Source organism: Pelodiscus sinensis, chromosome 17, assembly GCF_052426305.1.
Source record: "Pelodiscus sinensis isolate ZL-2025 chromosome 17, ASM5242630v1, whole genome shotgun sequence".
NCBI classification, from domain to species: Eukaryota; Metazoa; Chordata; order Testudines; family Trionychidae; genus Pelodiscus; species Pelodiscus sinensis.
In genome coordinates this window covers 35,857,230-35,879,388 of record NC_143068.1, presented here as the reverse complement: position 1 = coordinate 35,879,388, position 22,159 = coordinate 35,857,230, and the positions used below count along the sequence as shown (strand labels likewise).

The window sequence follows — 22,159 nt, the reverse complement described above, 5'->3', positions numbered from 1 at the left end:
TGGGAAATGGGGCTGGGGGTGCTCACGGCTCATCGGCCCCAGCGCAAGTTCAAAGGGACAATCCCGGTAACTCAGGAGCCCAGGCTACTTCCTCCAGGCAGGGGCCTCCGAGCCACTGGAAGTGGAACAGTGGGAGCTGGGCAGCTGGTACCCCCCCCAGTCTGTGCCCACGTGGGTGGGCGAATTCCCTGCCTCGTGGCACACGGCACCTCCGTGGAGAGGGATGGGCTGAGAACTGGGGCACCAGCAGGCAGGGGCCTCCGAGCCACTGGAAGTGAAACAGGGGGAGCTGGGCAGCTGGTACCCCCCCCAGTCTGTGCCCACGTGGGTGGGCGAATTCCCTGCCTCGTGGCACACGGCACCTCCGTGGAGAGGGACGGGCTGAGAACTGGGGCACCAGCAGGCAGGGGCCTCCGAGCCACTGGAAGTGAAACAGGGGGAGCTGGGCAGCTGGTACCCCCCCCAGTCTGTGCCCACGTGGGTGGGCGAATTCCCTGCCTCGTGGCACACGACACCTCTGTGGAGAGGGATGGGCTGAGAACTGGGGCACCAGCAGGCAGGGGCCTCCGAGCCACTGGAAGTGAAACAGGGGGAGCTGGGCAGCTGGTACCCCCCCCAGTCTGTGCCCACGTGGGTGGGCGAATTCCCTGCCTCGTGGCACACGGCACCTCCGTGGAGAGGGACGGGCTGAGAACTGGGGCACCAGCAGGCAGGGGCCTCCGAGCCACTGGAAGTGAAACAGGGGGAGCTGGGCAGCTGGACCCCCCCAGTCTGTGCCCACGTGGGTGGGCGAATTCCCTGCCTCGTGGCACACGGCACCTCCGTGGAGAGGGACGGGCTGAGAACTGGGGCACCAGCAGGCAGGGGCCTCCGAGCCACTGGAAGTGAAACAGTGGGAGCTGGGCAGCTGGACCCCCCCAGTCTGTGCCCACGTGGGTGGGCGAATTCCCTGCCTCGTGGCACACGGCACCTCCGTGGAGAGGGACGGGCTGAGAACTGGGCACCAGCAGGCAGGGGCCCAGCGACCAGTGTGAGGTCAGGCCAGGCCCTGTGATGCTGGTTCTAGAATGGGGAGGGCAAGGCTGGGATATTACGGGGGAAGAGGCACCAGCCTGATTCCGCCATTGGCAATGTCCTGTTTCGTGAAGGGAAACGCTTCGTCGGGGCTTGTGCCTCCCCCGCAAGGTAACGGCCTTTCCTGCCGCCATGGGAGCACGCGCACAGAAACCAAAACGTGGTTGGCAGGCGCCAGGGAGCTGCTGCCCAGCAGATTTACCCATCAAGTAGGAGACGCAGAGTTAAGGGCTCCTCCGTCACAAGCCCCACTTCCTCCAGAGACCCAAATCCAGAGCCACCCTGCGGTGGCATGTAAACAGGACATGAGTGTATCGTCCTGCTCTCACCACTCCCTGCTGTGGCCCGGCCTGGTTCTCCCAGCTCACGCCTAGCTGCCCTGCAAACCCAAACCCCATATTATCCTGTTGGAGCCTCCCCATGACTCAGCTCTACCCCTCCGTCCCAATCTGCATGGGGGTGACTCCACCACCCTCCCCAGCCCTAGCTGCAGTTGAGCTGGTCCATTTTTACAGATCATCTACCTCTGGGGGGGTCAGCGTCACAGGGGTTCTCACACTTGTGATACTGCGACCCTCCAGGGGCTCGGGACCCAGTTTGAGAAACGCGGCCCTACCAGGTCTGCAGGGCCTTCCTTGTTCAGTTCCCTGCCTGGCAGCCCCAGAATGAACAGAGCACTGGCCAAACGGTAACTAACGCTCTCCACCCTACGGGGGAGGCCGAGAGCCTCAAGCCACACGCCTTCCTTTCCCTGGAAACAGCCAGCCGCCCATGTGGACCAGTTCTTTGCAGCCTGCCCGCCAAGCCCACCAATGCCGAGGCAGGGCTCTCACTGAAAACGGGGCCTTGCTCCGAACAGGAGAGGTACGGCCGGGATGCAGGTGCCAGTGCACCTCACGGTCATGAAGGCACGTGGCTTCCAGCCCATAGGGCGGAGTGGGACGCAGGACAGTGCCTCCTGAGCCCTGCAACAGGAATGAAAATTACAGCTCTGGCCTCGTTCCTCTGATGCCAATTCTCTTAGGAAAGATGTTGACTCAAAAATAGTGGTGACTTATTTCCAGTGCTGCCTGTGGAAAGGTGCCTGTACCGGACAGCCACAGGCTTTGGATGCAGTGGAAATCCTGGGACAAACGATGCGAATCGTGCATCAGTTCACCACTATGCGACTTCCTGCACGTCAGGCAGCCATTTCGGAACCCGCAGGCCTCAGAGCGCAGTACCCAGCGCTGGGGTGCACCATGAACACCAACATGCTCCGTAGGGAGCACGAGTCCCCAGGAAAGCACAGCCCCAGGTGTCAGTGAATGAACAGCTGCTTAGCCAGAACCCTGCCTCGGCCCCAGCAGATACTCAGTCTGGTCCTACACGTTCTCTGTTCCCTTCCCCCCACAGATGCCAGCCGACCACTCCAACTGGTACAGAGCAATCTACTGAGTGTCTATCACTCTGGGGAGACGCCTCCTGCTGCTGCGGTCTTGGTGCCAGGCGTGCTCAGAAGGACAGTGCAGAAGAGCGCAGCCCCTTCACACCTAGAGGCGTCCCTGCTGTATCAGGAGAAGGCACTAAAGCAGCCTTGTAGTGGTGCCCAGCAGTGTGCAAGGTTCCCTCTCAGCAGCAGACTGCGGTACAGGGATGCCAGGTGGGAGTCTCACAGTGGACACTACTGTGGAAGATATTCTAGAAAGTTTCCCCAGCATCAGCACTGTGAGATCTCGGGATGGGATTATCCAGCTGAACGAGGCAGAGACGAGCCATGCGGCCCCCCTGGCATGTGTCCGAGTGCCTCTGTGAAAGGATACCCTCCAACCCAACACAGGAGTGGGCAGCACTTTGGGGAGCTGGGCAGCCCAGGGGGCGACTTCCCACGAGCCACCTGTGGATTTCCTCCTGCAGGTACTTTTCTCATGCCCGTCAGTCTCAGTAAGAACAGAGGGGGGCAGTCAGTGCAGAGCCCTCCCCCCGACATCTGCATCCTCACGCTTGCCATGATGATCGCGGGCATCCCCACAGTGCCTGTGCCAGGGATTAGAGAGGAGGATCTAATCAGAGCTGCACAGAACTTCATGACAGAGAATCCAGAGCCCAGTGCTCAAGGGGAGAGAAGTCCAAAAAGGAGAGGGGACACACGGCTGTGGAAGACAGACGGACAGAGGAAGAGACCAGACAGAGGCTTCCAGCCCCCTTCCGTAGCACTTTGAGAAGTAAAGCCAAGGAGAAATGTGCGATTCCAAACAAAGAACATTTGACGCTAGATTTACATACAAGGAGTTTATAGGACAGGCCGCTAGCTCAAAAGGAAATACCTGACCATACAGGAGTTCTGCTCTTCTGACTGGAGTGTTGATTCTGATGTTAAATGGTGAATGAGCTATTGAGCCAAACAAAAGCACCCAAACAAAGCACACACAATTGATGTAGAGTAACAGAGAGTAGCCGTGTTCGTCTGATCTTGGCAAAACAAAGAAAGCAGTCGTGTAGCACTTTAAAGACTAACAAGATGGTTTAGTAGGTGATGAGCTTTCGTGGGACAGATCTGAGGAAGTGGATCTGCCCCACGAAAGCTCATCACCTAATAAACCATCTTGTTAGTCTTTACAGTGCTACGCGACTGCCTCTTTGTTTTACAATTTGATGTGACATGGATAAACCAGGCTAAGCTAGGGTGGGACAAATTACTGACCTAAATAGCACTTTCTGTCCCTCGCCACTCCCTCTGGCTGGCACAGGAAATTCTATCTACAGCCGCCTGGCCCCAGGCTCTCTTTGCACAGAGAGGGACTATGCACCAGCCCATCCCAATAGGCCCAGGTCGTGCAGCTGCTCTTCCAGGCAGGTTTGCTCTCTCCTTTCCACGCCCCTTTTGTCTCCCATCACTGTTTGTTTTCCAGCAGCTCTGTCAGATTTACGGGAGCAGTAATTAGTTCCCCTCCCAGGCCAGTGACACGAGCTGGTAGGGGACAGAGGGCAGGTTTCTGTGGGATTACGGGCAGCTGCCATAACCAGCCAAACCACTTCAGTGCTCTTAGCAGAGGGTGCCAGCAGCAGCTCCCTAGTAGCGTGGGTTGCTACCTGTGGGGCCTGGCAGCTTCTTAACAAGCAGGCTCAGTTAAACAACCGGAAGCAATGAAGTGAGAAAAGATGTGGTATCACACCAAGGCCTGACTTCACGTGAGCAAATCCTGCTCTGCCAGCTGAGGGAAGGCCCATGTCACTAGGACAGAACAGGGAAGCACAGGCTGGCTCAGATACACTCACGCATCCCAGCACTTGGGATTGAGGGTTAACTGGTAAGTGTTGCCTTAGTGGCCTGCTTCATAGGGTAACCTGGCCCAGCCAGAACAGTCCCCCACCTGCGGCACAGCAAGCCCTGCTGGAGCAGCCAGGCCAGGCCCACTGCGCCACAGGCAGGGGGCTGTCCAGTGCCCCTCCTGCCTCTGGCGGGTGGTTAATGGGTTAAACCTATCGCTTAACCGGGTAACAATTTACACAGGATTTTACATTAAGCATGTTAAAATATGGAGAATCAGCTACTCAAGTAGTTGATGGGGGGGAAGGGAGGGAAGAGAGAAACACCTGATTTCCCCTGCTGCGGCTCTGCAGTGTCAATGTAGGAGCCCGGCTTCCAGTCCCAGATGCTGTGCCTCTGCCTCCCCTGCCCTCCCACAGAGACGGTGCTGGGCGGAGCTGGCTCCCCCCTGCACCCGCTCCTGCTCCCCCCTTGCTGCCTCTCCTAGAGGCAGCAAGGGGAGGGGAGAAGTGACTAGTCGAGCACTGATTCGACTAGTCACTGGCATCCCTATTTTACATCCCTACCTGGAACCAACCACATGAGCCTTGCAGCAACAGAGAGCAAAGGGATCCCATGAAGGTCTGAATATATGAGCCATGGCTCAGGCACCTTAGTCCCAGGCTATTAACTTCCTTCCCCAATCCACTCCTAGGAGTGTTTCCCGTGGGCTGGCCCAGAGACAGAATTCGTACGCACGCTTACGGGCAAGGGGAAGTCTATTGGCTGAACACGTTCGGGATCTTAAGCCAAAGGGGAAACCACCAGGATGCCGATTTAAGGCTCACATTCATATCACTTTAAGGAGAAAAGAATGGAAGACATACCACGGGAGTAACTGCATTTAAACAGACACCTCACTTCTCCCCGAGCCACAGAAAGCGGGAGAGTCACAGGCTGAGAGCAGGGGCATGGAACTCTCCAGTTCTGAGCTACAGCTTCACCTGAACATAAGGACCGATCCAGCTGTCGGCCAATTCTCGGAGCGTGCTGTACCTCCGCTCAAACTCCTCACTGCTGCAGTGAGTAAGAAGCCGGCTAATCTCCGCTGTAAGAAAGGACACTGCTAAGGATTTATCTAGAGACTCATTCCAGGAGCTTTTCAGAACCTCCAAGAGGCCATCGGTACCATTTTGCTCTGCTTGAGAGACGTTAGGTTCCTTTTGCCATTGCTTGCTGAGCATCTCTGGCTCTAAAACCTTCTTATCAGAGTTCAACACAGCCAGGATGTGCCTGCAGGGCAGCTGGAAAGCCTGGCGGAAGTGGCAAGTGCAGCTTTTCAATCCCCTTTGCTGCACTTTGTGGGTGTCTTCGAGGATCTGTATATTGACTATGTCTTCATTGGTGCCCATTAGCTGCACAGACTTCTGTGCCACTGCAAACTCGTTCAAGCACAGTCTGGCTGCAGGCTCTGTGCAAATGTCTCTCAGTGACTGCCTGATGCGGTCTTCAGTCTCTTGGTTACATTCCACATCTTGGCCACTTTTTGAGTCTTCAGTGATGATCTCTACTTTAATTTCATGGGGTAAATGATCTAAGGGGCTCGGAGGATTTGCTAGCTGGTTCTGAAGAAGCAGGGGGTTCTGAGGTGTGGGCAAAGGGTTCTGAAGAACCACCATGGAATTTGAAAGGGAATTCTGACCTGGCCATATTTGATGAGCTGCTGTGAGATTCAGAGAAACTGAAGGAGAATGCTGAGCTGACTGGTTCTGAAAAGGGAAGACCTGAGGGGCTGACGATTGGTTCTGAAGAAGCAGGGGGCTCTGCGGAGCAGGCAGGGGATGCGGAATTAAAACCAGAGGATTTGGAATGGACTTCTGACCTGGCCATTTCTGATTAGCTGCTGTGAGACTGGGAGAAACTGGTGGAGAACTCTGAGCTGGGTGGTTCTGAAGAGCTATTTGGGGGTTGTGAGAGGTTGTTGGTGAGTGCTCAGCTGGTACGCTCTGAAAGACTGTCTCAGTAGACGTGGTACTACTCAGAGGGTTAACAGAGAACAGCACAGCATCAGGGGGCCTCTTTGAAACACAGTTCTGGTAGTGTTTTGCCAGAGAAGTGATGCAGGTTTCCAGAGACAGTCCAGTGCAGAAGACTTGGCTTAAGCCCCGTGTGATGATCTCCAAGTCTTTAAAATACTGATTGCATTCCATCCAATTCCTCCATCTATGCATAGCCCATATCTTGTCATTAAGAAGCCAGTGAGTATGAAGCTGGGGAAGCAAATCAGGCTTCACAAAGTCACTCAGAATGGTGTGCATCATTCTCAGGTTGCTTTCAGTGGCTGCACACATAGTGTTCCTCAAAGCATTTAAGATCAGTCTCTCGGAGATGCATTCCAAAGACATCTGATGAATCTTCTGCTGCAGGTGCTTGCACACGTGGAAAACAGAAAGCTGCACCTCTGCAGATGGGAATGCTTCAGAAAGAGTTTGCAACAATCTAAAGTGTGGATCTACCAGAAAGGTCTTAATTTTCCTCCACTCAGGGTTGAAGGCCTTGAAGGTCCTATACATGTGAGCCAGGCTTTCTGCAGTTTCTTTGGCTGGGACAGCAAAATGAATGACCTTTGTCATCTCCCCTGGCAGCTTCAGGAAAGGGCCATCCACCATGAACACATACAGAGCTTTGCCACTGGGGCTGTGGGTTCTGTGGATGAAGACAACATCAGGAAAATGCACAAATATGTTTCTCATGAGAACGGTCTGGAAGCTGATGGAATCCAGCTGAGAGTTTTTATCTAACTGGTAGGCCACAAGCGAGCCGCAGTCAAAGCTCAGCAGCTCCTTCACGGTGTCCAGGGCCATGGCTCTTTATGGGGGCAGCGACCCTGGGGAGGATTCACCTCAGGCTGCTGCGCCACGTGGCTCAGGCCTGTGGGAGAAGGGGAGAACATAAGAACAGCCAGACGGGGTCAGGCCAAAGGTCCATCCAGCCCAGCGTCCTGTCTGATGACAGTGGCCCATGCCAGGTGCCCCAGAGGAGTGAACCGAACAGGGAATGATCAAGCGATCTCTCTCCTGCCATCCAGCTCCACTCTCTGACACACAGAGCTGGGGACACCGTTCCTACCCAGCCTGGCTAAGAGCCATTGATCGACTTAACCTCCATGAATGTATCTAGTTCTCAACCCTGTTCTAGTCCTGCCTTCACAGCCTCCTCAGGCAAGGAGTTCCACAGGTTGACTAGCTGAGTGACAGGTGTGCAGCCACCGCTCCCTGCATGCACTGCGGCGGCCGGGAAGGGGGGGTGGTCAGAGGCAGCACCGTGTCCCGGCATGCACTGCGACGGGGGGGGGGGGGGGGGAGACGCCCTGTCCCGGCATGCACTGCGACGGCGGGGGGGGGGGGGAAGGCGCCCTGTCCCGGCATGCACTGCGACGACGGGGGGGGGGGCGCCCTGTCCCGGCATGCACTGCGACGGCGGGGGGGGGGGCGCGCCCTGTCCCGGCATGCCCTGCGACGGCGGGGGGGGAGGAGGCGCCCTGTCCCGGCATGCACTGCGACGGCGGGGGGGGGGAGGAGGCGCCCTGTCCCGGCATGCACTGCGACGGCGGGGGGGGGGAGGAGGCGCCCTGTCCCGGCATGCACTGCGACGGCCCTGCCGGGGTCTCCGCACAGAGCCAGAAAGCTTCGGCGTGTCCCGCTCCCCGGGCCCGCCCCGCCTCTCTCACCTCAGCGCGGCGCCGCCATCTTCACTCCTCTCCTCGCTTGGGGCATGACTGACAAGCCAACCCACCAATCATCAAGCGGCGGGTCCGCAACCCCAGCCAATCAGAAGAGACCCCGACATCCCTCTGGCGAATCCACCTATGAGGGTACAGACAGGAGGGACGACTAGCCAATAAGAGTACAGCAAGCCGTGAGCCGGAGTCTGGGCTCCATGGTTACCCGTCTTCCAATAGGAGCGGCCGAGAGACTCTCAGCACGCTTCCCTGGCGCCCGGCCCAATAGCGTTCCACCTTAAGCGGCCCACACAGCGCAGGGCTGTCACGTGACGGCACTGCTGGGCCAGGTCATGTGACACACCCTCCTCTCCCCTTCCCAGGGGAGAGCGAAGCTGGCTCAGTGCCCAGGCCACTCCCCCAGCTTGGGCGGGCTAAGAGCAAGGGGAGATCCCCGCCAGCCCTGCCCCCGCCTGTCCACAGACCCACCCTGTTCTGCCCTTCCCCTCCCCAGGCCAGAGAATCTGTCATCGCCCTAGGCCTGCAGCCTGGGTGAGATCTGCCCACCCCTGAGGGGAGTGGGGGAACTGGAACTCCTCCAGAGGCAAATGCTGTCTGGGTGCTGGGGCTTCCCTATGGGAACTTGTGCCATGGAGCAAGAGCTTCCCTCACCCTGCCTACCCACCCTGTTGTCCTGTCAGGGAACAGGATGGGGCACAGGGGCTGCCTCGGCTCTGAGCCTGTGCAGCGGTCTCGCTTGACCTCTTGTGCAATGCTGTCCATCCTGAAAATTAATTGGCGTAATGGCATCATGCAAGAGGGTTTTTGTTGTGCAAGAAGGGGCAGTGTAGACAGCTCCTTCTGCAGCAAGAGCCTCTTCTGCAAAAATGATGGCTCATTAGTGTGACGTAGTGGGGGTACTTGCTGGGCTGTGGTGACCTCTGCTGTCTGGAGCAAGACCCATCAGGGAAAACCTTATTATGCAAAAGTACCATACCAGTTGAACCAGCCTACCCCCCATGGGGAGAAACAAAAGGAGGTGGAAGGCTGCCCTGGCTGGGGGCAGGGCTGGGAGAGGTAGAGTTAGTTCCTGTCTGGAAAGCAGGGGAGAAGGAGCTGGGGAGAGGGGCTGGGACTCCCCCATCTCAAGGGGGGGCACTGAGGCCTCTTAGCCCCAGTTCCTGTAACCAGATTACATCTGTGCTGTATCCTGGAGGAGCAATAAACCATCCTCAATTCCACTGGCTGGTGGAGTCTGTCTGTGCCATTTTGGGGTGCAGGAGATGGGGGACCCCCAACGCGCCATCACAATTAGCTATGCAAATGAGGGTCAGCGATATGCCACACAGCCTCATTTGCATATTTCTGGCACAAGAAGCTGTGCGTGTAGACATAGGATAAGGAGGAAGGAACAATCAGTTTCACACATACAGAATGGGAAGCGACTGTCTGGGAAGGAATATGGCAGAAAGGGATCTAGGGGTTAGAGTGGACCACAAGTTGAATATGAGTCAGCAGTGTGATGCCGTTGCAAAGAAAGCAAACATGATTCTGGGCTGCGTTAACAGGAGTGTTGTGAGCAAGACATGAGAAGTCATTCTTTTGCTCTACTCTGCACTGGTTAGACATCAATTGGAGTATTGTGTTCAGTTCTGGGCACTGCATTTCATGAAAGATGTGGAGAAATTGGAGAGGGTCTAGAGAAGAGCAACGAGAATGATGAAAGGTCTACAGAACATGTCCTATGAGGGAAGGCTGAAGGAATTAGGTTTGTTTAGTTTAGAAAAGAGAAGATTGAGGGGGGAACATGATAGCAGTTTTCAGATATCTAAGAGTGTCATGAGGAGGGAGAAAACTTGTTCATCTTGGCCTCTGGGGATAGAACAAGAAGCAATGGGCTTAAACTGCAGCAAGGGAGGTTTAGGTTGGACATTAGGAAAAAGTTCCTAACTGTCAGAGTAGTCAAACACTGGAATAAATTGCCCAGGAGGTTGTGGAATCCCCATCTCTGGGGATATTTAAGAGCAGGTTAGATAAATGTCTAGCAGGGATGGTCTAGACAGTATTTGGTCCTACCATGAGGGCAGGGGACTAGACTCGCTGACCTCTCGAGGTCTCTTCCAGTCTTAGTATTCTATGATTCTATAAGGGAAGACTTTCCCCACACAGAAAACTGAAGAGAGCAAGGCCCACCACTGGCTCAGGCCCTTGCAAGAGCAGAGAAGTGATTTAGTGATATAGGCAGATGAACTCAGTAAGCAACCCCCTCTCCCCAGTGCAGCAAAAGGTGACAATTGGCCACCTTCAAGTTTCTTGCCAATTTAACTAGAGAAAAAATTCCTTCCTGATCTGGAATAGGGAAATCAGACCCTGAGCACGATCCAAGCACTTGGGGGAAAATTATTCTGTACCACCTCAGCATTGGCCCACTCTGTCCCATATCCCAGTGTGATATTTAAGAGGAAGGGGGAAAGAAACTCAGAATATATTATAGGGTAGAGAGTAAAGAATTTCCTTCTTGGACCAGCTAACCTGAAGCACAAGCTTTTAGGATAGAGATACTACAGATTACTCCTAGGCCTCCTGTGACCGAAAGATACAACTAGGTCTCTTGTCAGTTGAAAGCAAATGAGGGGAAAGACTTTGCCTTCCTGAAAAAAGTCAACCAAGTGCAAAACCTTCATTGTGTGTACAATGGGGGATGGTCCCCTTAAAGCCACCATGGGCTAACACAGGGTCTGGAATGTGAGTGACTTAGCAGTTTAGTGCAGACAACAGTCCACACTGGGGATTCAGTCTTGCTGCTCGTGGCATTGGCCCATGGCACAAGTCAAAGTTTCCCAGTTGAAAAGAGGCCCCTGGCAGCACGCAAAGGAAAGCAGGGTTCATTCACCCTGATCAAGTGAAGGTAAATGGCCTGGGTTTTTTTTTTTCCTGGGATGGACATTGCTTCCATTCCAGTAACCGAAATACTCAAGTCAGTTATTTGTCTACAGATATATTGCATTAACACTTATGGTGGAAAACAACCCTTCTTCCCCGAGCTCTAAGCCACTTCATTAGCAGCCAGGGAGACTCACACCCATCATGGCTCCAGCACACTGCACGCAAGGCACCAAGAGACTGCCACATTAAATGCAATTCATCCTGTGGAGCCTTTACAGCACTGGGCACATATTTCGAGTTTATAGGCTGAAGTTCGAAGACTGGAAATTATAGCTGCCCCAGCAATGTGTTACATACTTTTAGTTAGAGACCACTATGGGATTAAGAGTAAAAGAGCCAAGCAGGAATGACAGGCTACGGCCTAAGCCAAACTGGAAAACAAATTTAATGGCAAAACAACAGTCAGAACTGTATTTTAACAATTAATTTGGTCTAAATACACAGCAGCGACATGACCACTGCTAGCAGTGGCCTCAGCACAAACAGCAACATACAAACCATTATTGCACTTTCTTCCAGCTGCTACTTAGAGAGCAGGGCACAGCCCTGAAATAGTGCACAGCAGAGGGTGAAGGGAGGCAGGCAGCTGGACTTAGATCTCTCTGCCTGTATGAAGCCAAGTACTTTTTTTTTTTAAATCTTACCACAGCGAGCAATGAGAACACATTCACTCCAAATTTTGAAACCAAAAAACCAATTTCCAGAAACTGAAGAATGAGCCAGGAATCTCGTTCATTTTATCCCTAAAACCAGGGGCTAAGTGCAAGGCCCCCTGAACTAGATTCAGCTTTGTTTTCAGGCCTTTGTGGTAGGGCTAAGAAGACCATCCAACAGAGCATTACTGGCCTGACTTCAGCAGCCCTGAGGTTCTCACACAGGCACCTCGCGTGTTCTTGGCAAGTGGGAATTGCCATATTCTACCCATCTATCCTATCTTGCAAATAAGAAAACAAAAATCCCCACAACATGGCTAGTCCGAGAAGACACAAGATCACACAGGAAAGTCTCAAGTTTATTACTGAGCTCTTCAACAGTCTTGGAAGTTAACAGTTAACCCTGAGTCTCCTGGGACTGGGAATGGGGAGAGAACCATAAGAAGCTAGGAGAGGGTTAAACCAACAGCTCACTTGAATCTCCCAGTCTGAGTTCAGAATGGCTGACATTTCAAATCTGGACCATGTTGGTACCTGCCAGTGATCTCTCAGCACCCTCCATTTCCATTTCCTCCTGCTTTACCCACAGAAATGGCAAGTCCCCCACATTTCTGAAAGTGGCACATTTCCCAGAGTCCTCCACTGGCTCTGAGGATTTTGCCCAAATATCCACAATCATTTTGAGCGTGGAGCTGCGCTCTTCTAACTCTTCCCCATCACACTGCATCAGGAGATTAGCAAGCTCCTTGCTGAGGGACTGGATTTTGTCGTATCTTTCTTCTGCAGCTGCTGGCAGGTTACCTACTGAGGGCCTAATATCCTCTAGGAGATTTTCTCCCAAGACTGAAAGATGCTGGTACTTCTTCTGCCAACGCTTGCATACCATAGCTTCTTCCACAGCTTTCTTGTTGGCATGCAGAACAGAGAGGATGTGCCTGCAGGGGAGCTGGTACCGGCAGTGAAAGTAACAGCTGCAGCTCTTGCAGTCTTTGCTGACTTGGTGTGTGTCTTCTAGCAACTGCACCACAATATTATCTTTCATGACATTAATGAGCTGAGTTGACCGCTGTACCACCTCCCATTCATTCAGACACAGCTGGTAGCTCAGGTCTGTGCAACTTTCTCGGATCGCTGCCAGCATGGTGCCTGGGGTCTTTGCAGGATTCTGTTTGGCAATTTGGCTGGGGGGCTCAGAACATTTGTTTTGGGGTGGTGAGGCAGCATCAGGGGTGCGTTTCAAGGAGGCGCGAGTACGCACCTTAGATTTTTCCATGCGTTTGCTCCGATTCTCCTCCTCAACAACTGAGATGCCCTGGTTCAGGTTTTCCAGACCTTTGGTATTGAAGCAGTCTGCATATTCAACAAAGTGAACAATGCTGGTCTCCAGGGATAACTGCTTGTTGAAGAGACTGGATATTTTATGAGTGATGAGATCCAGACTGTCTACATAGGTGCTGCAGGAATGAAGGCCCTTCTTTGCGTGCATGTACCACAGCATCTCACAAGAGAACCAGTTGGTCTGAAGATAGTCATACAGCTCCTTGTCCAAGCGCTTTACCAGCTGAGACAAGACGTCTAGATTTGCAGTGGAGGTAGAAAAAACCACCTCCTTCAAAGCCAGCTTCAGCTTGTGTTTGAAGGAAACTGAGGCCTCTGTTTCCTTGACCTTCTTCTCAAGGAATCGGACAGTGTGGTAGACAGAGAGAAGCACCTGGGTTGTGGGGAAGAGCTCCTGCATGGTGGCTTTGTGACGGAAAGACATGTCCACAAAGACTACCTTGACCTTCTGCCACTCGGGATTGAACTCTCTGAAGACAGTCAGCATTTTGCTTACATTCTCACCAGTGTCCTCCTTCAGGACAGCAAAATGCACCATCTTCCCTACTCGCTCCTTACTCTCCACCAGGAAAGCGTAAAGCACATGCCCTCGCTCGCTCTGCACCCTGTGCAGCAAAAGGCTCTCTGGGAACTTGACAAACAGGCTCCTCATCTTGCTGGTCTGGAAGTTCAGTCTGTCGAGGTCCTGGTTGCTGCCCACGCTGATAGAAGCCAGCGAGCCCATGTCCACCCTCAGGAAGTTTTTCATGACCTCTGCAATTCTGACTAACGCTGAAGTTGAGGCACTTTCCTTCACTGGCTCGGGGAGCACAGCAGCCTTGGTGAGCGGCGCAGAGGCCCCATTCAGAGTCACGTCAGCCATCGTGCACTCCTCACTCAGCGTCACGGTGGCTTCGGTCTCTCTCGACTGTTGTCTGCGCAGTTTTGTTCTGGGGCTGCCGTCTGCCAAGCAACCTGCAGTTTTGGTTGTGGCTCTTGTCACTTGAGAAGAGCTAGTACGGGCCAGGGAAGCTCCTCCTGGGTCTACATGGATGTGATTGCTGTTCAGGTCAGTAATCACCAACCGATCTATTTCCTCGTTATACTGCAGGATAAAAAAGGCCGGACACAAGCTGGGCTGTTGTTTTCTCTTCTTACTGTATTCCCGTGTCCGGACACAGCCAAACTTCACCTGGATGAACCTGGGAAGTGGAAAGACAGTTAATAATGGAACAGGATGCAGCCTGACCAAATAGTACCAATGCACAGACATCCCCCTCTCTGACACGCCACTACCAGGTAGCCAAGAACTGCATGGCCACATAAGCCATGATAGGAGATGTTAGAAGGAAAAGATTTAGCGGACGATGGCAAGTGTTCTACACGTAGATCAAGAGAGAAAAGGATAAAGTGATACCTACAGTGCGTGGTCATGGTCTCAGATTGGCCTGAAAGCTCCACCTGACAAAGCCTGAGCAATTGGTCTGGACACCCTCAGTCACTGTGACCTCAGGAAGTTTTGTTTGCTCTTATTACATTGCTTTGAGACCCAAATCACTCCTGCAGCTGCCTTCTGCATCAAGAGCAGCAGAGGAGAAGCTACATTAGCTCAACTTAGTAAGGAAACATTTCCTGTTAGGCACCAGGAATCTATGTTTCAAGAATGCAAGGCTGGAGGAATTAAGGAAGATAAATCTGATCCTGCAGCCTTTTCTCCCAGGACTAACTGCACTGACTTGCACAGAAACAGAACTGGGTCCATTACGTCAATAAGGCTGCTCAAGTAAGTAAAGGACAACGGAAGGCAATACTGAAAATCCATCAGTGTGACGGGGACTGGGGAAGCAAATAGACACTAACTAACAGAGCGATCCCTTGGGTACTGCACAAAGGGGCGACCGTTCCAGGCCCTGCGCGTCAGTGTGCATGTGTTGTGTGGAGGTCAGGTTCAGTCTCTGCAGCAGTGACTCTAGCCTCCCCCACTGGTTTCCAGCATTGCAGCACTTGCTGCCGGTGTCCTAGCACCTCCAGAACAACCAGTGCCAGGCTGACCCCATCCACTGCCCTTCCGCTCCAACCCTTCCTTTCTGGGACCCCCAGATCCAGGGACCTCCTCATCCCAGTACAGGTGCCACCCTGTGATTCTCCTTTGTCCCCTTCCCACACCAGATTTCACATGTATAAAAAATGCTAAGGGCAGCCTAGCCAGGTTGATCTGTCCCATGTCCTGCACCCCCCTATGGCTGGCCTGCTAATTAGGTCAGTTCATTGGAAAGAGAAAATTGCAAGAAATAAGAATGCCATTAAACTAATAAACAATCAGTTCAGGTTGCAGGGAAAAGCTATGAACCACCAAAGTGCAAAATAAGGGCATCCTACCAGAGGAGTGAAAGGGAAAGTGAGAGATGATATTATGGGAGGACATGGGTACTAGGGAAAAAGACGTGAAAAGGTGAATGGAAGGAGAGCTTTTAACAGGGAAGTGTGGCACATACCTAACGAGTGCCTGCATAGTGGGTATTTGCATCCATGTCAGGTGCACACAGACATGCTCATCTGACTTGAAAATCTGGCCCATGATTTTTAAGTGGGACGTGGCACAGCCTGCTGGATAGAGACTTGGGTTCTGTTCCTGGCTCTGTCATGAGCCTGCTAGGTGACCCTAGGCATGACCTCTCCTTGCTTTGTGCCTGTTTCCCATTCTATAAAACAGGGATCGCAATACTGACCTTTGTAAAGCATGTTGAGATTTACTCATGCACAGGGCTTGCCAAGTGGCGGCGAGCCCCGCTCACCAGCCGCACGGTTCGGCATGCTGCACACGTGCAGACTGCACTGCGCATACTGTGCTGCCATTTTGTAAGCTGCTCGCCACGGCCAAGTAGATTACACTAATTGTTGAGCCCTGCTCATTGAAAGCCAGAGAAGAGTTGGGCACTGTTATTATCCTAAAGCACTTTCCAGGGGACCTACTTCTTCCCCAGTGATGCACACCCAGCTGTGCAATGGACCAAGGCAGCTATTTAACTGTGCATGGCAACACTGCATGGCAATTTCAGACAAGAAGTGAAAAAGAATCCTATTTCCAATGTAGACGGCAGAAGCTATTTAGTTTGGCAACACTAAAGACTGATTCCAACCTGCAACTTGGCCGGGTTCTAAGGTGACTATCCAATACCTAGTAGAAGGCCAGAGGATCTTTAATGTCCACAAGTGGGTCAGGACCTTGGAAACAGGAAAGTATTTTCAGAACTGCCCAAAACCACCTTTGCAATACTTCCCCTTCCCTCCCACCTGTGGGGTGCCGGGCGCCTTACGTGATGTCCTCACGGATGCTGGTTCCATGTTTGCGGTTGTAAAAGCGGACCGAGACGCAGTTCTTTAAGCCGTAGTGGCACTTGTTCTCCTTCTTGTACGTGTTGAAGCATTCTTTGAAGTCGTAGTAGTTTCTAAAGCACGAGCCAACTTCCATGGCTGCTGTCGTCGGCACGTGGTCAACGGCCGCGCCTGGGCCCTGGGCAGCCGCCTCCTGAGGTCAGAGCAGGAACAGGACGTTGAGCCGAGGCCTGCTGCTCTCCCGCCTCGCGCCCGGCTTCTCCCAGGGCAGCACCAGGGCCCGGGGCCCCTCCCGCCTCGCACCAGGGCCCAGGCCTGGGCCCCTCCCGCCTCGCACCAGGGCCCAGGCCTGGGCCCCTCCCGCCTCGCACCAGGGCCCAGGCCTGGGCCCCTCCCGCCTCGCACCAGGGCCCAGGCCTGGGCCCCTCCCGCCTCGCACCAGGGCCCAGGCCTGGGCCCCTCCCGCCTCGCACCAGGGCCCAGGCCTGGGCCCCTCCCACCTCGCACCAGGGCCCGGGGCCCCTCCCGCCTCGCACCAGGGCCTAGGCCTGGGCCCCTCCCGCCTCGCACCAGGGCCTAGGCCTGGGCCCCTCCCGCCTCGCACCAGGGCCCGGGGCCCCTCCCGCCTCGCACCAGGGCCTAGGCCTGGGCCCCTCCCGCCTCGCACCAGGGCCCCCTCCCGCCTCAGGGCAGGGCCCGGCCCGGTCCCCACCCCCCCTCTCACCGGCCTGCTAGCCCCGCCCACAGCCGCCTCGGGCCGCCTCCTCCACGGCCGGGTAAGATGGAGACGGCGAGAGCCAGCTCAGCTCATCTTAACCCAGCCGCAGCCCCCGCCCCCCTCAACGATTTGGCCAATCAGCGGCCATACTGCTGGACTGACAGCAGCCTCACCAATCAACGCGCCCCCAGGGCGACGCGTGACTCGTGACGGACAAGCAAACGCTCGAATAAGGTCGCAGGTCCCGCCCCCCTCCCGTCTTAGGCCGGTACTTCCCGCTTCTTCGAGAAGATACCGGATGTGTGGGATGACGGGCAGGCCCCGCAGCCAATCACCGCAATGGCCATCGCGCCGGCCTCGCGGGCCGCTTCCGGTCTGCAGAGAGGCCATTGCCGGAGAGACCGCGCGTCACGTGACGAAGAAGATGGCGGCCCCCACGAGCGCCGGCGGCTTCCGCGTCCCAGCGGCGGGGGCTGGAGCCGAGTCTCCCGGGGGCGGGGCCCTGCCCGAGGGGGGGCAGCTGGCGCCCCCTGGCGACCTGCGCAGCGTCCTGGTCACCAGCGTCCTCAGCCTGGAGCCCCTGGACCTGGACCTGTTCAGGTGCCGCCCCGCCCCCGGGCTCCGCCCCCTCTCCCTCCCGCCCCGCCCCTCGGGACCGCCCCGCCCCCCGGCTCCGCCCCCTCTCCCTCCCCCCCCCCGCCCCCCGGGACCGCCCCGCCCCCCGGCTCCGCCCCCTCTCCCTCCCCCCCGCCCCCCGGGACCGCCCCGCCCCCCGGCTCCGCCCCCTCTCCCTCCTCCCCGGCTCCCTCCCTCCCCCCCGCCCCCCGGCTCCGCCCCCTCTCCCCTCCTCCCCGGCTCCCCCTCCCTCCCCCCCGCCCCCGGGGCCGCCCCGCCCCCCGGCTCCGCCCCCTCTCCCTCCCCCCCGCCCCCCGGGACCGCCCCGCCCCGCCTCCCCGGCTCCCTCCCTCCCCCGCCCCCCCCCGGCTCCGCCCCGCCCCGCCTCCCCGGCTCCCTCCCTCCCCCCCGCCCCCCGGGACCGCCCCGCCCCGCCTCCCCGGCTCCCTTCCTCCCCCCGCCCCCCGGGACCGCCCCGCCCCCCCGGCTCCGCCCCTTTCTCCCCCCCCTCCCTCCCCCCGCCCCCCGGGACCGCCCCGCCCCCCGGCTCCGCCCCCTCTCGGACCGCCCCGCCCCCCGGGACCGCCCCGCCGCCCCCAGGCTCCGCCCTCTCTCCCTCCCCCCCCGCCCCCCGGGGCCGCCCCGCCCCGCCTCCCCCACTCCCCCCGGGACCGCCCCGCCCCCCCCCGGCTACCTCCCCACCCCCGTCTGCCCCCCGCCCCCCCGGGTCCGCCCCGCCCCCCCCCCGGCTCCCTCCCCCCCGGGTCCGCCCCCTCTCCCTCCCCCCGCCCCCCGGGACCGCCCCCCCCCCCCCCCCCCCCGGGTCCGCTCTGCACCCCCCTCCCCCGAAGGAAGACTGAAGGACCTGGGCTTGTTTAGTTTGGAAAGGAGAAGAGAGGGGACAGGAGAGCCGTTTTCAGGGATCTACAAGGGTGTCACACAGAGGAAGGAGACAAATCGTTCTCTTTGGGCTCTGGGGACAGAACAAGAAGCAAGGGGCTTAAACTGCAGCCAGGGAGGTTTAATTGGACATTAGGGAAAACTTCCTGCCTGTCAGGATGGTCAAACACTGGGATAAGTTCCCCAGGGAGGTTGTGGAATCCCCATCACTGGAGAGATGTAAGAGCAGGTTGGATAGACACCTGGCCGGGACAGGCTGGGTCCTGCCCTGAGGGCGGGACTGGACTTGATGACCTCAAGGACCCTTCCAGTTCTAGGATTCTGACTCTGCCCCTCATTCCTCTTCCTGCAGGGGGAGGCACTACTGGGTCCCCATCACACGGAGGCTGTTTGGAGGGCAGATAGTGGGCCAGGCTCTGGTGGCGGCTGCGAAGGCTGTGAGTGAGGATGTCCATGTCCACTCCTTGCACTGTTACTTTGTGCGAGCAGGTAAACCCGACAGCAGGCTAGCCAAGCCCCCTTCTGCTTGGAGGGAGTTGGTGCTAGTCCAAGTGCAAGGTGCACGTCTGTGGCTTCAGTATCCTAGCACCCACAGCCCCGTGTGCAATGGAGTAGGTAGCTCCAGCAATGAGACTTGGCCCCGCGGCAGCCGAGGACGAGAGAACTCCCACCACATGGCAGAGTAGTCGCCTCAGTTAGTGTAGGACTGGAAGGTGCTCAGCTACTCCAAGGACAAGCCAGAACTGAGATAATAGAGGGTCAGCTGGTTAGCCTGCCTAGGACGCTTCAGCCAACACTGCCCCTGGAGTCTGTGGAGCATGGTGGGGGGGATATTGAAGGTAGCAGTAGGAGCTGGGGGAGGCCCCTGCGGTTCCCATCAAGGTGCAGTGCTCAGCTGCTGCTGTGGTGAAGTGAGGGAGTTTCCCTTGCTGGTACACGTGGAGTAAGCTGGGGTAGTGCTGTATGGCTCTGGGGCCCGTTGCTGGGTGGGTGAACAGCACCTCCTGGTGGTGAGTTTGGGATATCACATTGCAAATCACTCCCCTGCCTCCTTGTATGCAGCCGGAGGGAGGGTGAAGTGACTGAGCTCAGAGCTGATGGGGATTAGTGCAATGCTCGGTGCGCTAGTCACCAGCCCAGCAGAGCCCGTCCCCTCCAGGGACTGTGAGCCCGAAGCAGCCAGAGCTGCCGCCGTAGAAGCAGCAGCAAGGGTTCCTCATGGGAGCCTTGGGTAGGAGACTCACCTGAGGAGGCAGCTCTGGATTGGAGTCCCCATCTTAATGCAGATGATGGGGGCCAGGCAGAGGGCCCCATCTGTAAGTGCAGCCCCCTTCAAACAGCAGCCATTGTTCTGAGGTGCTTGGCGCTGCCCTGGGGGAGCTAGATGCTGCTTCCCATCACACGGCCGTTCCCTGTTCCAGGGGACCCCACGGTGCCGGTCCTGTACCAGGTGGAGCGCACCCGCACGGGCAAGAGCTTCTCTGTTCGCTCCGTCAAGGCCGTTCAGCATGGAAAGCCAATCTTCATCTGCCAGGCCTCCTTCCAGCAGAGCCAGGAGAGCCCGGTGCAGCACCAGTTCGCCATGCCCGCTGTGCCACCCCCCGAGGAGCTGCTGACTCAGGAAGAGCTAATTCAGAAATACCTGCAGTGAGTACGTGGGAAGTTCTGCCCCCGTGCTGGGGAGGGCTGGGGAGAGGAAACCCACCTCAGGGAGAAGTCCAGCAGGTGTGATTCTCTGGCCACAGGCAGCTCCCCTTTGCTCTGGGGCTGCGAGCCGACACTGCTGCAGCTGGCGTGGAGATTCCCCCCAAGGCAGCCTGGCCTGCAGGGCTGTACTGGGAGCTCCGCCATCGCCCCGGCAGCCTCGCGGGGACCCCAGCACGGCTGCCCTTGTGCGTGTTTTCTGAAGGGATCCCAACTTGGTGGAGAAATACAGGCTGGGGCTCAACAAGATTCTGGCCCAGGAGGTACCTGTGGAGATCAAGCCTGTGAACCCCCCGGAGATATTCTGCCAGCAGCCTCGGGAGCCCAAGCAGCTGTTCTGGGTGCGGGCACGAGGCTACATTGGTAAGTAACAGCTCTCAGCATGCACCGGGCAGTCCTCATGCCTACGCCAGGCTCCCAGCAAGACAGCGCTGCCTAGTGGCTGAGCAGGGAATGGCTCCAAGAACTCCTGGGGCCAAGTTCGTAACTCGCCAGCGTCCCCTTCTGGAACGTGGAGCAGCCACACTGGCCTTCATCCTAAGGGCTAATGCAGGTTGTAACTGCCCCTACCGTGGGGTGGCCAGAGCGGGCCCCTCGGGGGAGGCCTGAGGCCCGCTGGCCCCACAACCAAGACGAAGGAACAGACCTTCGCAGAGAGGCCCGTTGCCTCGACAGGTTGTGGGGCAGTGGTACAGACAGACTCGCTCCCCGGCCTGTGATGCCCCTGGGCTCAGTGCCACTGCCTGCCCCACCCAGGGCAGGCCAAGGGACTGCCCTTCTGCAGCTGTTGGCTCATTCCCATGCTCTCAGCTGTGTGGCCAAGCTAGAGGGCAGCGTTGGCGGGGGCCTGGCCCACAGCCTCCTTGGGGGAGCTGAACCCTCAGCAGCTCTGCCCCCGGGTCCCCCATGAGGACGTGCGTGCACCCCAGAGCTTGGCTTGCGGCTGAGCCCGTGTTCCGGTTGCCCGGCAGGGGAGTGTGACATGAAGCTGCACTGCTGCGTGGCAGCCTACATCTCAGACTACGCCTTCCTGGGCACGGCCCTGCTCCCGCACCACCAGCACCCCGTCAAGTTCATGGTGTCCCTCGACCACTCCATGTGGTTCCACGCCCCCTTCCGAGCTGACCACTGGATGCTGTACGAGTGCGAGAGCCCCTGGGCCGGTAAGTCCTCGCTCTGCGGCGGGTGTGGGGGCAGCCGTGCTTCAGAGTAACGGATCTCACTCTCTCTCTGTCCTGGGCAGGCGGGTGCCGAGGGCTGGTGCACGGGCGGCTGTGGCGCAGGGATGGAGTCCTGGCTGTCACCTGTGCACAGGAGGGAGTCATCCGGGTGAAGCAGAGCCCAGCTGAGAGCAAGCTGTAGCTGGACAAGTCATCGCCACTCTGGGGGAGCAGGCCGGGCAGCTGGCAGTGCTGGGGACCCAGGCAGAGACGGGCAGAAGCAGAGAAGCCTCAAGCCAGCTTGGGGCTGCACTGGAGGGACCACGCAGACACACGGGCTGCAGGAATGAGCTTTATTGACTGTGTTACAGAGTGTCCTGGCTCCCCCCTCCCAATAAAGCCACCATGGCTCACTGACACCGTCCCTCTGCACTGCCCCGGGCCCTGCTACACCAGCACCCAGGGGCCGTGAGCTACACGAAAGGAGCCTGCTGGGGGCGAGGCCAAGGCCCGGGGCTGCAGGGAGCCTGGCTGTGCCTGAACAGAGCTGAGCAGAGCCGGCGCCGCTTCCCTTTCTCACTTCTGCCCCATGTCCCAGCGGCTGGCCTGCGGCTTGTTCCCCTGGGCTGTGCAGCCAAGGGCTGGCTGCGAGAGGCTCCCACGGAGCCCTGGCCACTGCTACAGCAGCCAGGCCTGGCCGGGAGGAGAGGCACTGGCTGTGGGCCAAGGCGCGGGGCAGCCCTGGCCAGGGGGGTAGTTCCTGAAAGGCTGGGGCGTGGGAGGGGC

General features: G+C 57.2%; 3 protein-coding genes across 6 annotated transcripts; 1 reads left to right on the top strand and 2 right to left on the bottom strand.

The window, feature by feature from the left end:
* Positions 1-2,685: 2,685 nt before the first annotated feature.
* ZSWIM1 (zinc finger SWIM-type containing 1) lies at positions 2,686-8,282 on the bottom strand. 2 transcript variants are annotated; one of them, XM_075917068.2, is made up of 2 exons: positions 8,034-8,282; positions 2,686-7,234 (listed from the first exon to the last, which is right to left on the bottom strand). In XM_075917068.2, exon 2 carries the CDS (start codon positions 7,165-7,167, stop codon positions 5,296-5,298), a length of 1,872 nt encoding a protein of 623 aa, XP_075773183.2. In that variant the 5' UTR covers positions 7,168-7,234; positions 8,034-8,282; the 3' UTR covers positions 2,686-5,295. The 2 variants fall into 2 exon arrangements, with proteins under 2 accessions (XP_075773183.2, XP_075773184.2); XM_075917069.2 differs by having other exon boundaries at positions 2,686-7,009; positions 8,034-8,118.
* A 3,043-nt stretch (positions 8,283-11,325) lies between these two features.
* On the bottom strand, positions 11,326-17,427 carry ZSWIM3 (zinc finger SWIM-type containing 3). 3 transcript variants are annotated; one of them, XM_075917065.2, is made up of 3 exons: positions 17,290-17,427; positions 16,258-16,469; positions 11,326-14,142 (listed from the first exon to the last, which is right to left on the bottom strand). In XM_075917065.2, the coding sequence occupies exons 2-3, from the start codon at positions 16,410-16,412 to the stop codon at positions 12,135-12,137; spliced, it is 2,163 nt and encodes a 720-aa protein (XP_075773180.2). In that variant the 5' UTR covers positions 16,413-16,469; positions 17,290-17,427; the 3' UTR covers positions 11,326-12,134. The 3 variants fall into 3 exon arrangements, with proteins under 3 accessions (XP_075773180.2, XP_075773178.2, XP_075773179.2); XM_075917063.2 differs by lacking the exon at positions 17,290-17,427 and adding an exon at positions 17,001-17,156; XM_075917064.2 differs by lacking the exon at positions 17,290-17,427 and adding an exon at positions 17,005-17,123.
* Positions 17,419-21,790, top strand: ACOT8 (acyl-CoA thioesterase 8). The gene is made up of 6 exons (XM_075917072.2): positions 17,419-17,594; positions 18,862-18,998; positions 19,931-20,156; positions 20,419-20,576; positions 21,185-21,376; positions 21,457-21,790. The coding sequence occupies exons 1-6, from the start codon at positions 17,419-17,421 to the stop codon at positions 21,573-21,575; spliced, it is 1,008 nt and encodes a 335-aa protein (XP_075773187.2). The 3' UTR covers positions 21,576-21,790.
* Positions 21,791-22,159: the final 369 nt, after the last annotated feature.